The following is a 15,074-nucleotide window of genomic DNA, read 5'->3' on the forward strand; positions in this document are numbered from 1 at the left end:
TCGCCCGGCAGGGTGGAGCCCGTCCGCTCATTTGACCCCGCGATCGCCAGTAGCTACCGAACTCTCAAAATGGCGGTCGACCTGGCAAGAGCGGACCCAGCATAAAGAAATGGCCCGGTCACTGGTTGACTCCACCACCGTAGTCCTCCACGACCTTGAAGATTCTAGAGGAGCCGCGGGAGTCTCCGACCCCCGATGGGGAATGACTGCCATGATCACCCGTGGAGTGACGAAACTGTATTCGCGGGACGTCGGCGCCAGCCTCACTTTGAATTACTAGAATCCTGCAGACCTCACTTCCGGTAAAAGCACAGTGTGACCCGGTAGGAAAAATTGTTGCACCCCCTCCCCTTTTTGACTGATAGTTCAAACCACCGATCCTTTCCTTTGCCCTTTTAACGGAACTTTGGACTGCCTCCCCCTCTTTTACATTTTCTAGAGAAAACAAAACATTAACCACTACATTAGCATAGCAGTTGACACCAGAACTGTTTTCAAATTGAAAACCAACAACATCTTCAACAGAATCCTTTTTGTTTCTGCTGTGACCCTGCTACAGCACAGGCATTGTCCCCAGCAGTAATTCTGCAATGCCGGTAAGAATAGCTGTGGTGCCTACTGGACTCACTCACCCCCGCGGCGCCCCACGCCGTTATGTGCTGGGCGGCAACTTGCTAGACATCACTTTAGTGCCATCTAGATTTCAGCGCGTTCTGCTGCCTTGGAACTATTCGCACAACAGACCGCTACTGACAAGAATATTTCATTATTGGTGCTGTCAATTTCAATAAATCTATTGGATAATTCAAAAGAAATTGCCACGGTCTCTTCGTTGTTTAAATGTTTTTACTGTTTTTGTTTTGTTGTATATATTTATATGTTATTAAAGTTTTATATTCCTACTACTTTGTTGGAGTGCTATATATTTTTAATGTGAGACATAATTGTAAAAACTTTGATGTACAAAGAGTCATTCCTGGAATCTTCCGCTTCAGGCTCGATCCCCTCCCCAATCACAATACAGGATAGTTTTCAGATAGTAGGAACACGTGTGGTGTGACGGATCTCATCGGGTGTGGGCCTTGATCTACTATAACTCCTTTGAAGAGGGGTGATTCTTTACAGCTGAGGCCATAAACTACATCTGCAGGGCTAGCTGATAGCCTGGACAATCGGACACAGAGGAAGAGGAGTGTCAGAGGGTGCGGTAGTGAATAGGGCGAAAGGGAGGTGTCGGGCGGGCACAGAGTGTGATTCTCAGGGAAGAGCAGCGCAGATGGGGGGAGGTTTATTGCCCATGCATAAGACAGAGAGCGGGGGTGACCAGTGCCTGGGGAAGATGCTTGCGAGGGTGAGGAGCCATGCTACGAATCGACAGCGTGCAGAGAGTGGGTCTGGTCAAGACATCTAAAATGGCTGCCGTGCACGACAAAAGTGTGGCATTTCAAAAAAGGCAAGATGACGCAGACAATGTTTTTCAACACTTCCTCATTTCCTTCGAATCGAACGTTAACAGACGTTGGGGCATATTACCAAAGTTAAGCGATATTTATCGCTAACGATGCTTACCAACGAATTTTTTACCGCTAAGCATCGTCAGAAATTATCAAAGATAAACCTTGCTATTATCAAGGTTTATCACAAATGCGATAATAAACGGCCGCAATGCATGAATATCGCTAAAAACTCAGCGATATTCATACATTACCGAGCTAATGCTCTTAGCCATGTTATCCACCTCCCATTGGATAACATGGCTAAGAACTGCTCAGGGCAGGTGTTACTTTTTGGAGATATTCGCGCTTAGCGCGAATATCTCCAAAAGTTGGTAATAGGAGATAGATATCTTGCATGTTGTAATGCAAGTTATTGTGGTATATGGAACTCATACCATAATCTCTCAGGAAAGCAGAAACTGATCCTTTTGGGACCGCCTAAAAAGGCCTAGGGGGTGAGGAGTACTCTACTTTGCCCCCTTTTCACGTTCCGAACTATTTTATTTTACTCTCTTCTGTAATTACACAAAATAGCACCGATAAGATGCATCGGAGACACACAGTGAGAGAAAGGAGGCCGGAGATGAAGAAGAGATGTCAAATACACATTGGAGATAATATAGTGGCAGAAGGGAAGTAAATATGAGTAAACTTACCATGTAACATAAAAATGTTGCACTCTATACTATAAGTCTCATTTTATACTACAATCACTTCGCTACAACCTCATAAATTAAAAATAAAAATGAATAATGTCTCAAACAATTTTTGATTTCTAAATATAAATTTATTCTTCAGAATTTTCTAAATTTGAAAGAACTAGTAACATGTCCTCATCAGCAATGTCCTCATGAAAAGTCTGCAATAATGATTCTTGTAACTCTATCGTCTCCAAACACTCGATAAATTCGCCATCAAGAGATTGATCAAAAAAATCATTCAAGTCATCTCCTCCTTCTGACAATATTTCATTATTGGTGCTGTCAATTTCAATCAATGTAGTGGAATCATTCAAGTCATCTCCTCGTGACAATATTTCATTATTGGTGCTCTCAATTTCAATCAATGTAGTGGAATCATTCAAGTCATCTCCTCCTTGTGACAATATTTCATTATTGGTGCTGTCCATTTCAATCAATCTAATGGAATCATACAAGTCATCTCCTCCTTGTGACAATATTTCATTATTGCTGCTCTCAATTTCAATCAACGTAGTGGAATCATTCAAGTCATCTCCTTGTGACAATATTTCATTCTTGGTGCTGTCCATTTCAATCAATCTAATGGAATCATACAAGTCATGTCCTCCTTGTGACAATGTTTCATTATTGGTGCTCTCAATTTCAATCAATGTAGTGGACAATTCAAAAGAAATTGCCACGGTCTCTTCATTGTGAGCCATTTTATTTTGAAATTGCTTGCTGTAAATTGCAGAAAAAAATAATCACTTTCATTTATCGTTTTTAGTAATACATAATATAAAACTAACTTTATCAAGTATTTAGTATAACAGAAGGACTGCAAATAAATAACAGAAAACATTTTTCAAATTATCTTCAAGTGTACAACATAGTTCCCCTTACAAATTAACAACTCACCTTTTCAAAAGTAGGAAAAGTGTTAGTACTGTGTAAATCAAACACCAGAAATTCACCACCAAAAATTCCTCACAAATGTACCTCAGACAGTAGTATCACAAAATGGCTGTGGTTTCCTCTCATTTGACATATATACATAACCAATTAACTTTCATCACACACAAATACAAAACCAAAGTAACATTTTAATTGGTTCTAAATTTCAACACTTTCAAATGTGTTTTCCCCATGCAATTTTCCATAGGACATTTACATACGTCTACAGCCTGAATGGCTGAACGGAATTACACCAAACTTGGCAAAATGGTACATCAAACCTAAGAGGTCAGGAAGGATCTACTATGCCCCCTTATGGTCATTTCCCCCTTCGCTTTGGCCTCCTCTTGTCTCTCAATCCTACAGAGAGACAAGATGGCGGCCGCTACGGACTGTTTGGAATGTTGACAGACGCCGGAGAACCAATCAGCTTCGCAAAGCTCCGTAACGCGAAAAGTACGCGAAGCGGAGCGCTGTTACAGATATATATCTTTTTTTGAACGTTAATTTCTCAAAATCCACTGGAGCACATATATTGAGACCTAGCAAAGGCACATCGGGCTACCAGTCCCTAATATTTTACCAAGTTTCGTGCAAATCCATTCAGCCGTTCGATTATTATTATTATTTTTTTTTTTTGCCCCGCGGGGCCCTTTTAAAACCTCCACATCAAACCTAGGGGGTCAGCGAGGATCTACTATTCCCCCTTATGGTCATTTGCCCCTTCGCTTTCGCCTCCTCTTGTCTCTCGATCCTACCGAGAGACAAGATGGCGGCCGCTACGGACTATTTGGAATGTTGACAGACGCCGGAGAACCAATCAGCTTCGCTTCACAAAGCTCCGTTGCGCGAAAAGTCCGCGTCCTGGGCCGCTGCCCAGTCCGCTGTTACAGATATATATCTTTTTTTAAACGTTAATTTCTCAAAATCCACTGCAGCACATATATTGAGACCTACAAAAGGCACATCGGGCTACCAGTCCCTACAATTTTGCCAAGTTTCGTGCAAATCCATTCAGCCGTTCGGGCTAAAAGTGAGGCCAACCGCCCTATGGAAATTAACATGGGAAAAACGCGTTTTGGGACCCCCCTTTTTTCTCGGCCCCCCCTTGACAAACCCCCCCAAAATTTTCAGGGGCTGCTCAGAAACAAAATGTGCCATTTTCCTGAAAATTGCAGCCAATTCCGTCCACAAACGCCAAAGTTATTAGACATAGAATTTTCAAAAAACCCATAGAGAAAAAATCCTAACTATATATACCTACTGGCGACCGCCAGTAGGTAATATATATATATATATATATATGTGTGTGTGTGATAAAGGAGTTGGCCCCATGTTTAGGTGATTAGAGATTACGGGGGAACCTTCTGAATTTATAGAAAAAAAATACGTAGACGGGCTCTGTATCAGCCCTTTTAATCCATTGTTCTGTTAAACTGTCATTCACACTTTGCTTCTACCCAAAGAGTAGGCAGCATGGGGCGGGCACTAGCATAGCCACTTCAGTCACTGGCTCTCTTGCACTGTGAGCGATCTTCCTTTTCCCATGTGCACATCCACCTAAAAAGCAGCGCACTTCAGTGCCAGGACTGGGAGGGCAATACTTTAAACTAACACCACTTTTTTCGTTCATTCTTCAGCCTTTTTATTAATTTGTTTTTGTCATCCGGGTACATTTAAAGTATGTCTTTCAGGTTATAATAATTCAAATATAAAATACCAAGAGTAACTGTGGGTCTATAAGTCCTGTCTGCCGTACTGTGACCATTTAAATCATAGTAGTTATTTGTTACCACCTACTATATTTCCGCACTGGTTTTTAACTTTGGAAACTCAGGAGATACTGAAATAAAAATTCTTTCCTCTCCTAGCTCTCCAATGTTATATTTTCACATCACTTTTTGCACGCACTGCTTTTTTCAGTCATCAGTCTCTTGAAATAAAGAAAGCTTCACGAAAATAAGCGATTGATTTCCGTCTTTTCTGCGACTCCAACCCTCCCCGGGATCGGGGAAAACTTGTTGTAAATTGTTAGCGGTCGGCTCAACCGCAGGAGCAACGCGACCAAGGAAAAGTAGCACCTAACGAAGAGAAAGGGAGCCAGGTGGTAGATGTTGTTTACTCTTCGAGGTGCTCACCGGCATTCGATCACAAAACCATTGTGACTCACTCAACCACGAACGATCGACGGAAGGAAACAGCCATTCACCTACCGCGGAGGGAAGACAGTTGGGTGTATCTGTTGAATGAACTTACAAACGGAGAAGACACAACAGTGTGCTGGCCGGTTGCTTGGAATTCTAAATCCGCTGAACTGTGATTAAGCGCACGCCATAACTAAACTGCTACACAAATCCGACTGAGGGATTTAGCAAAACGGGAGAATTCAAGTGCACAATCAAACAGATACAGTGGGAGAGAATAAAACGGATTCGCTTGTTTAAAAACGCAATAAAACCATTATATATCCAGTATAGGGGGATCAAACAAAAGAGAGAAATATTATGGATAGGCGGGATGCTAAAAGGAAGGAATTTATTGTTACTATGTATAACAAGAGTGATACGAACAAACCCATGGAAAAAGACACAGAATCAGGAAAAAACGACACGAAGGACAAACTCCGCCTTTGGGAAAAACTAAACAAAAAAGAGATAAACAAATCTTGGGAATTAATTTCCTTGCAAAAATACCTAGAAGTGGAAAGGGTGCCTCGTGGTTTACGAATACTAATAATGCCAAGTCAACCAGATGTTACAAACGAATTGCTCCAGGAGTGGGGTGAATACACAATAAATTCTTCTTTGGGATTGTTAAAAATATTGGTGAAACATATCGAGATAGCGCTTGAAAAAATAAAGGACCAACTACGGACATTGGAAAATGAGCTTGACAACTTAAAACTCAATACTGAAATGACAAAATTCAAGGAGGACTTAAATAAACAAATTGAAAAACATGAAGAGGAAGTAAGAATGAGAAAACAAACCAAATTTGAGAGGGACGCCAATGATTATGCGCAAGGACGCATATTCACTTTTGCCCGGAAGTACGACCCCTTCAGGCCGCCTAAAGCTAACATAACTAGCTCATCATCAAGCATGGCATCCTTGACATCAGCAGATCTAAGTGAGGATGATGCCAATTTGGACTTACAACAAAAAGTTTTTTTAGGGGATATGCGCCTGGTTCTATCACAACAAAAATGGGAACAAAATCACGGGGCGCAAAGAAATACACGTGGTCGAGCAAGGGGAAGGGGGAGATCTTGGCAACCAAGGTTCGCAAAGTCCATACAAGGAGGAGCCGAAGGCGAAACAACTACAAACGAAAAAGTTGGAACGGAGACCAGAGCAATGAAACAAAGAAGAGGGAAGTGAATGAAGAACTCCAGATAATCAACCTTTCAGGGAAGGAAATTTCCGAAGCGGAAACCTCGCTACTAAAGAAAGGGATCAACTTTTGCCCAACAGCTCACATCGATATGGCACAAACACGAATTGATTTATATCTATACATTCGAAAAATCAAGCTTGCAAAATTCTTTGCTGAGAGAAAGAACAAGCCCAAAATATCAAAATGCCAATCTAAACCTACATCCACCCTATCAGCAAAAGACTCGGAAGCATACCTAACGGTATTAAATCTCAATGCACAGGAGGGACAGGAAATTAATTTAGAAACAGCTATACCACAATTGGGAGCAGGAACCAGTGGCTTGAAAGCAAAATCTAAATTCTATCCCCAGCTAGCACCTGGAAATAAAATAGATATGTTCCAAGAGGCGGTCATCCATGACCTATACAAAATCAACATCAAAACTAACACCAATGATAACCTTTCCAAAGTTGAAAGACTAGCCCTGATTTCATTACAAAACAATGAAAGCTTTGAAATTAAGATAGCCGACAAAGGCGGAAACATAGTACTATGGGACCGAAAATTATATGCGGCAGAAGCTATGGACCAACTGAGTAACCCATACTACTATGAAAAACTTGAAAATAACCCAATGGACAATATAAAAAGAGAACTGGACAGGAAAATACTTCAATGGGAAAAAGATGAACTTTTGGATTTTGACGAGAAAAAATATTTAACAGTGGATTTCCCCAAAACAGCTACTGTGTATTTTCTACCAAAAATCCATAAAAGTGCTACTAAACCACCAGGGAGACCGATCGTGTTGGCTAATGGCTCTTTGCTGGAACCACTATCAAACTTCATTGATTTTTACCTAAGTCCACACGTAAAGCTTTTGAAATCATACATAAAGGATACCACTAATTTTCTGTGTAATCTGAAGCAAATTGAATGGCAACCTAATTTCATCATGATCACAATGGATGTGATCTCATTATATACAAACATTGACAATGAGATGGGTCTTAATGCATGTAAACATGTGTTTAAAGAACGGAACATTCACTACCAAAACCACAACAACATGCTATCAGAAATGATCAACTACCTATTATGTAACAACATTTTCATGTTCGGTGACATGCTATACAAACAAAAAAATGGAGCCGCCATGGGCTTTTCCTTTAGCCCCAACTATGCCTGCACTGCCATGGGATGGTGGGAGGAAACAACGGCATGGCATGAAAATCTTCATACATTCACACAGCACATCATAATCTGGAAAAGATTTATAGATGATTTATTCATAGTGTGGAATGGCGGAGAGGAGAAATTCTTGGAATATTTCCAAATATTAAACAGCAGCACACCGGGCATAAAATTTACCCACAATATCAGTCATGAAAAAGCGGTCTTTTTAGATACGGAAGTGTATATCAAAAACAACCAAGTGGAAACGACCCTCCATCGCAAAAACACTGCAACTAATGCAACATTGGAAGCCACAAGCTTCCATCAGCAATCACTTATATCAAGCATCCCCTATGGGGAATTTTTGCGCTTACGAAGAATCTGCAGTGAAGAACAGGAGTGGCAAAAACAGAGCCAGAGTGCTATACAGCGATTTCAAAAAAGACAATACAACCAACTGCTTTTTTCAGTCATCAGTCTCTTGCGTATCTGCCACATACCTCAATACACACTGAGGCATCTACTTTCACAGATTTAAAGTAGTAACAGGATTGTTGTCCTCTGTGTGAGGAGGCCCAAATGATGTAAAGGGCGGAACAGACCGTTGACTGATGGGTATTTTCACAAATGTGGAGTTATCCTGTGGTACTTGAGTTACTTTGGTTTATTATTATTTTTTCTTCTTGTAAGAGTTGAATACGAGACACAGTACGGCAGACAGGACTTGTAGACCCACAATTACTCTTGGTATTATATATGGTTTTTATGGGGTATGTGACGGTGCTGGTCTTTAAACTCGCCCTTGGACCCTTCTTCTAACTGTAGTGCTATATACTATATAATAATTCAAAGCCAATAGCAATTTTTATTTCAACCTAATAAGAATCCCATTTCCTGATACTATGCAATAAGCTAATTATAAAGCTTCCATACCTGTTCAATGTAAAATAGCCTGCTAGTGAGCACCTAGTTCTATTAAAATAATATGCAATAGTACATTTTTAAAATTAAAATATGTATTTCTAGTATATGGCTGCATATTAAGGTGTCAGGATGTTTTCCTTTTACTTTTGAGGCATATGCTTGCGATAAAAATAAATAAATAATAATAATCATTGCGCCAACGCTAGAAGACCAGACTTGTTGGCTTTAATTTGTGGCATCGGGATTGCTATAAGATGTTTCTCAGTGTAGGTACTCTATCAATTGATGATGAAGGAACTGCCTCCGGTCAGGGCAGAAAAACCACCAACCGGGTACATGTGTACATAACCAAGAGAAACCTATTCTGGGCACTTGAGAGGATGTGACATGTCTATATACACCTCCCAATTTAACATACATTTTTATTTATTGGTCATTTTGTCTGTATTTGTTCACATTTTCTTCTCAATTTATCTGTATTTACATCCAGACTTAGGGGGCCGATTACAATGTCTTCCAGAAAGCATTCTGACCAAATCGGTCCCGGAATGGTTTCCGACCGAATCGGATTCACAGAGTCTGACCGACTGATTATGATGGTTCCAGATACCATTCGGTCGGACTCCCATTGGCTTACAAGGGAGCCTGTGTTCTGACTGAATACACAGGCACCCATTGAAGAAAGGAGTGGCTGGGGAAAATCGATCGTGCACCCTGTGGCAGGCACCTCTTGGTGCCTGCCACACTGTGCATGGCCTGAAAGGGGGGTCCCTTGGGTACCCCCATGGACCCCATTCGGAAGGCTCCAGGTGAAGGTGGGCCTGCAATGGGCCCCCAAAGTAAGATTACAACAGACAATCTGAGTCAGAACAACCGACTCGGAAAGGCTGGCCGAATCTGACATTGTAATCACTCAGTCGGAAACGCGGTCCGTAGACCTGTACAAGTTGGTTCCGAACAACTCGGTTCCTCTGAATGCCATCCGGAACCGAGTCGGAAAGTCCAAATGCTTTCCAAACATCGTAATCGGTCGTTCGGAAAGCTTTCCGATTCGGTCGGTAAGACGGGTTCCGAATCCGATTCGGAAGACACAAATCAGATTCAGAGCCTTTCCGGACGACATCGTAATTGCCCCCTAGATCTTTGTTGTGTGAAAAACTGAAATCGCAGTGAGTACACGCCATTTATTTAACACGTATATGGAAACACATGCCAAGGACGTATGCAGGCTTTTAGTGCAGTGCATAAGCAGCCATTTGTAATACCGCAATTCTCAGCTGAAATCATCACTACACTGCAAACAGTTGTACACTGCTTCAATTTTTAAGCTGCACCGTAGAGTCTTGGCATTTTGTCCCTCTTAACACACTATGCAGGCCTTTTGTCTGGAAACCATGACTAACAGGACTGAGAGCCACTAGACGATGATATAGTTTCCTTTTTCTGTTTTTAAATATAAAAACAGAGATAAGCCATCTGTTCTTATTGGTTAAACTCAACTAAGACAGTAAACTGGGGCTTTAGGCCCATATGTACTACCGTTTTTTGCGGTCGCAAAAGGGAAATCAACCCGTTTGCGACCGCAAAAAATGGTTGTGGTAATTACAAACGCTATTTTGTGAGTCACTGACTCGCAAAATAACGTTTGTGACTCGATATTAGGAAGGGGCGTGCCAAGGGTGTCCCTTCCTAATAGCAATTCTAACACCAATGTACTATTGTTTGCGACCGCAATAGCGTTGCAAAACACTTGCAGTTTACCACCTACTTCAAGCAGCTGGTAAACCACTCACAAACAGGAAGGGGTCCGAGGAGGACTCCTTCCCCTTTGTGAATGGGTGCGTAAATATTTTTTAAGAGCATGCAGTGGGAATTGCTGTTGTACATTCAGTTTAGCAAGTCACAAATTACGAGTTGCAATTCTGCGCAATTTGCGACTCGCTAAACTAAATGGTCGTACATCTGGCCCCAAGTGCTCTACAAAGCAAGCAGCATAGAAAGGCCAAAAGACAGCAATAGTAACTAAAGTTCTTGTAGGTACGGATATCATCTTCATCCATTTAAGATTATAGTGGGATGAGTCAGTCCAGGCAGCAGCAGAATCATTAATAGTCAGACAGCTGTGTAACTGTGATGTGGTCTGTCTCTTGCCCCTTTTTGTGTGGGTTGGTTTCACTGCTTCTGCCATAGGATGTACGTCTGTGTGTGTATTGGGGTGGGTGTTTTCCGCAGCCAGCTGAGATGGGCAGAGAGAAACTCAGAATGGAGGTCAGCAAAGCGAGGGGCATTCCATGAAACCAGATCACACTGCATCCAGACACTGCAGCATGCCTTCAGTCATCAGTTAGAGGGTGCTATACTTGATGTAACTGTCAGATCCCGTCGCGCCTCATGGTGATGATGGGTTCGGAATGAAAAGACTACATATTCCAAGATGCTCAGCGGCTAGGAGGCGGGGTATAAGTAGAATCCATTTCCTGCAGCTGTTGTCGGATATTTTGGCTTGTTGTTCCTGGCGTTCCAGACGACCGTGCGGAGTGGTGTTTTCTGCGCTCCTGTGTTTCCCTGCATTGCGGACTCTGTCTAGTGCGTTGTTTCCGACTTTGTTGTTTCAGTTCTGTCCTCCGTTGGAGAGCCTTGTCACCGGCTATTGCGGAGGACGGTCTTCCTTGTGCCGAGTTATCGGTTCCTGTGCATCCGTTGGTGAGTCTACTTTCCTCGGCTTCTGCGGAGGACACGTTCGCAGGTTTTGTCGTTTCCTCCGTTGGCGAGCCTTCTTGCACCGGCTATTGCGGAGGAAACAGTTGTTTGTTTGTGCATCATTCATCGCCATAAATCCTCTGTTGGAAAGCCTTCTTGCACCGGCTATTGCAGAGGATTTAATTTGATAAGTCCCAGGGTGGACGAAGTGTCTATTCCTGCACCTGATAACAACTTCCCTCAGGTAACCTTGTTCTCATTACTTTTGGGTGACGTAACCCTTATTTTGTTTACGGGAGGTACTGTGTACTTACGCTGCATTTCTTAGAACCCTGTCTACATTTCCTTCAGGGCGCTAATGGAAAAAGATTAGGGTATGTGGCATCAATACTTACCAGTATAGTTTTTTCCACTGCATGGGTCTTACGGGTGGTTTCAATAGTAAGTTTTGCGTTTACAGGGGAAGGCAATCACAGGCGATAGTTATGTACTCTCCATGGAAGAGAAGCATCTCCTGAGTTCGTACCGTTCGCCTTCCCGATACAGGTATAGCACAGTTTAGCTTAATCAGTAGCATTCGTATTAAGAAAACGTTACTGAGAATTGATATCCACCAATTATTGGTTTCTTTTCTGTCTTCACAGCTCTCCCTCCCTGCAGTCCCCTTCCTTTCCTCCCTTTTTGTTTATTATTTTGCCCTCACCTGATCCTTCTATAGCCCACGGCTTTAACAGCATTCGGGGCTTGGATAGATCTGGAGGTGGCCTACTTGTACTACAAGCTGATCCTGAGGACGGAGAGGATAACAGTAACACAGCCTTACCTGTACAATATGGAAACCACTAGATTATGCAGCAGTCCTTACCTGACTACTTTGGAGCCATTCCTCATGACGTTCATATCCACCATACATCCGCCATTGACGTACGATGCGAGATTCAGCTCTGAGAACTCTGCCTAGAGGAAAATAGACAAAGGAGACCCGAGAGTTATGGAACAGTGAAGGGCACAAGAGATATCACTGTTGAATGTGAGGGGTAAGAAAGACTGAAATTCTTAGATAAATGCACCAAAATTGTTTCCTGCTTAGTTTTTTAAATCCGACTTAACAGTAAAATAAGATTTTAGATAACATAAGCAGAAAAGTAACTTTTCAAAAATGTACAGGTGGACATTTTGCCCTATCTGCAGAGTCATCCCAATTTGTTTTGCCTTTTTTGCTAAACCCTAATTTTGCTGCCTGTAGAACTCTTTTCACTCTACCCTTACTACCCAGTCATGAAGTGCTTGTGTTCCTCTTTTCAACATGATTACATTGGCATACACCTAATTGGCATATTTAACTTACCTATAAGTCTTTAGGATATGGTGCCCAACGTGCACCCTGAGCCTGTAAGTTAAATGTCACCAGAGGGCAGCAGAATTCGTTGTGCCGCCCGCAGGAGTGACAATGCAAACATAACTGCAGGCCCGCCACTAGTTGCTTAACTGTGCAGGGTAAACCAGCAAATTCAACCTCACAAAGTAACCCATTTTGACAGGTCTAAAACTCTCCTTTTAAATATTTATGTCACACCTAAGAATGCCTTACTTCACTTTAAGGCAAGGGGCAAGGTATTTAAAACTAGGCAATGTAAAGGGTAATATTAAATATCCTTACAGTGACTAGCCCCTCAATTTTTTTTCCAATGTAGCAGGGTTGGCTGTTTCATAGGAAAGCAGTTTAATCAATGGTATCACTGGCTAGGAAACGGTTACAAATTGGATTCTTGTACTTTTAAAAATATTTATTACAAGCCCAAGTCACTTTTTAAGTCAGATGTGTAATACATATTTTGGAAAGATTACTTTTAAAAAGCCACCTTTGCCATGCCTGAAGTCCCTGGGAGATGCATCCATGTTTTGCTCTCTCCCTTCCGCCAGCTAGTAATTAGTATTTCAATGGATGTGAATGAGGTGCGAACTTGCTCCCAGGACAGGGAAAAAAGGCCTTGGGAATAGGGAGGTTTCATTGTGCTTTTGGCAGGATGGTTTGAGGGTTGACTGGATTAAATTAAAAAAGCTCTACCCTATCAAAGGCAGATGTAGCTGACATCCAGGCCTTTGTATTATCCCACTAGTCAGACCAGTGTATATATAGAATGGGCCTTTTGTTGAAATCACAGTGTCAGATCCTGCATGTAGTGTTTAGACCCGCTTGACAGGTCTGCTGGGGTTTTTCATATGACATTTGAAGCATACTTTAAATGAGGGAAAAAATATGCAAAAACAATTTGTGTATATCCACTGTCTGCCTGCTGAAAGCTTCAGCTTTGCCCTGGCAGACTCCATACTCCTGCCTCTGAGTTTTTGGGGGTATAGAGACTGCCTAAAACTGGATTTAAGTGTTATATGTGGGAGAGCATTAGGATTAACATAGCACACTCCTCACACACACCCCCAGTACTCAGAGCCCAAGTTTATTGAGTACAAAGTTTGTGGTCATCTTGAAGTTTTCCAGAGGAGTTGGCCTAACGGCTAGGGCTGTCACCCTCGAATATGGGGAACTGGGTTCGGGTCTCGGCAATGACTGCTGAACATCCCGTGATTCAGGGCAAAACACTTAATCTCCTCGTGCCTAACAAAAATGAATATGTCCTCATGTAATGCAACTGGTGCTATGTAAAATGCTCTGAAACCCAATTCGGGTCAAGTTGGAGCTATTTAAAACTCTGTAAAAAAAATCAATTAAAAAAAAGGGTACGTTTAGCCCCAGGAACCTTTACCCACTGGTTAGGGCATCCCCAGGGGTCATTCCCACCGACTAGCACGTGCTAGGCATAAATGTGGCTGCAGGCACCTATTTCAGTTCGTAAAAAACAAGGACCCCCTGAGTAGTAGTATAACCAACTCCTAGGACAGGAAAAAAAAATGTATGAGTATAACTTCCTAGGCAGTTGCAAATGGAAACAAGTAAAAGGAAACAAAGCAAGAAGGAAACAAAACTTATATAAAAACATCATAATTTTAATAAGCGAAGTTAAAAATCATGTAGTATGCTAGATAGCATATACTACCTGACATCAAGCATACAAAATTAAAAAACAATAATTTTCAAGACTTCAAATACAATTTAAAAAGTTAGACACACAGCTATTTTCAATGGTATCTAACTGAACAGTGGCAATAGAGTTCGACGCGCGTTTCGGCGTAGACAACGCCTTCTTCAGGAGCCACACAAATATATAATAAAGAATCCCATTTAACCATTCATTACAGTCCCAGCTTATTTTTCGCTTTCCGTAGGCAGAAATGGATATATTTCAGACTCTTATAATATTGCATCTACAATTTCATAACGTGGCCACGAATGGATTCCAAACAGAGATGATGGCCGTGAATGTTTCCTGAGGCAATTTTCCTCGCAATATGGATTTTTAATGGCCGTGCTGCTTGGTACGAAAGGTATTAAAAGGGGATTAGCTGTACGTGCCCAAAAGATTGCAAGGTCTTTCTGAAATCGGACACAATGTAGCTGTAAATACGGGCAAAGACGGCCGCTGGCGTCTTACGTCAGATAGCGACGCACCTATTTCAGAACACTCTTGGACCTGTGGACGATCAGAGGAGGACTAATCCTGCAGTTTGAGAACTGGGAAGAGCCTAGAGGACTGGACCTGATCTCCCTCTTGTACCGAGGGCAAAGACGTGGACTACAAGATTCATAAGACTGACCTCCTGTTAAAGGTACAGGACCAACTGGACGGGGGGGACTGGACCCAATGGT

General features: G+C 42.0%; 1 protein-coding gene across 1 annotated transcript in view; it reads right to left on the reverse strand.

The window, feature by feature from the left end:
* SYN3 (synapsin III) overlaps positions 1 to 15,074 on the reverse strand; it is a 1,149,796-nt gene that overhangs the window by 787,977 nt on the left and 346,745 nt on the right. The window contains exon 4 of the mRNA XM_078653521.1: positions 12,174 to 12,265. Within this exon, the coding sequence (XP_078509647.1) occupies positions 12,174 to 12,265 (92 nt within the window). The remainder of the gene's footprint in view (positions 1 to 12,173; positions 12,266 to 15,074) is intronic.

Source organism: Lissotriton helveticus, chromosome 1_1 (genome assembly GCF_964261635.1).
Source record: "Lissotriton helveticus chromosome 1_1, aLisHel1.1, whole genome shotgun sequence".
Classification (NCBI taxonomy): domain Eukaryota; kingdom Metazoa; phylum Chordata; class Amphibia; order Caudata; family Salamandridae; genus Lissotriton; species Lissotriton helveticus.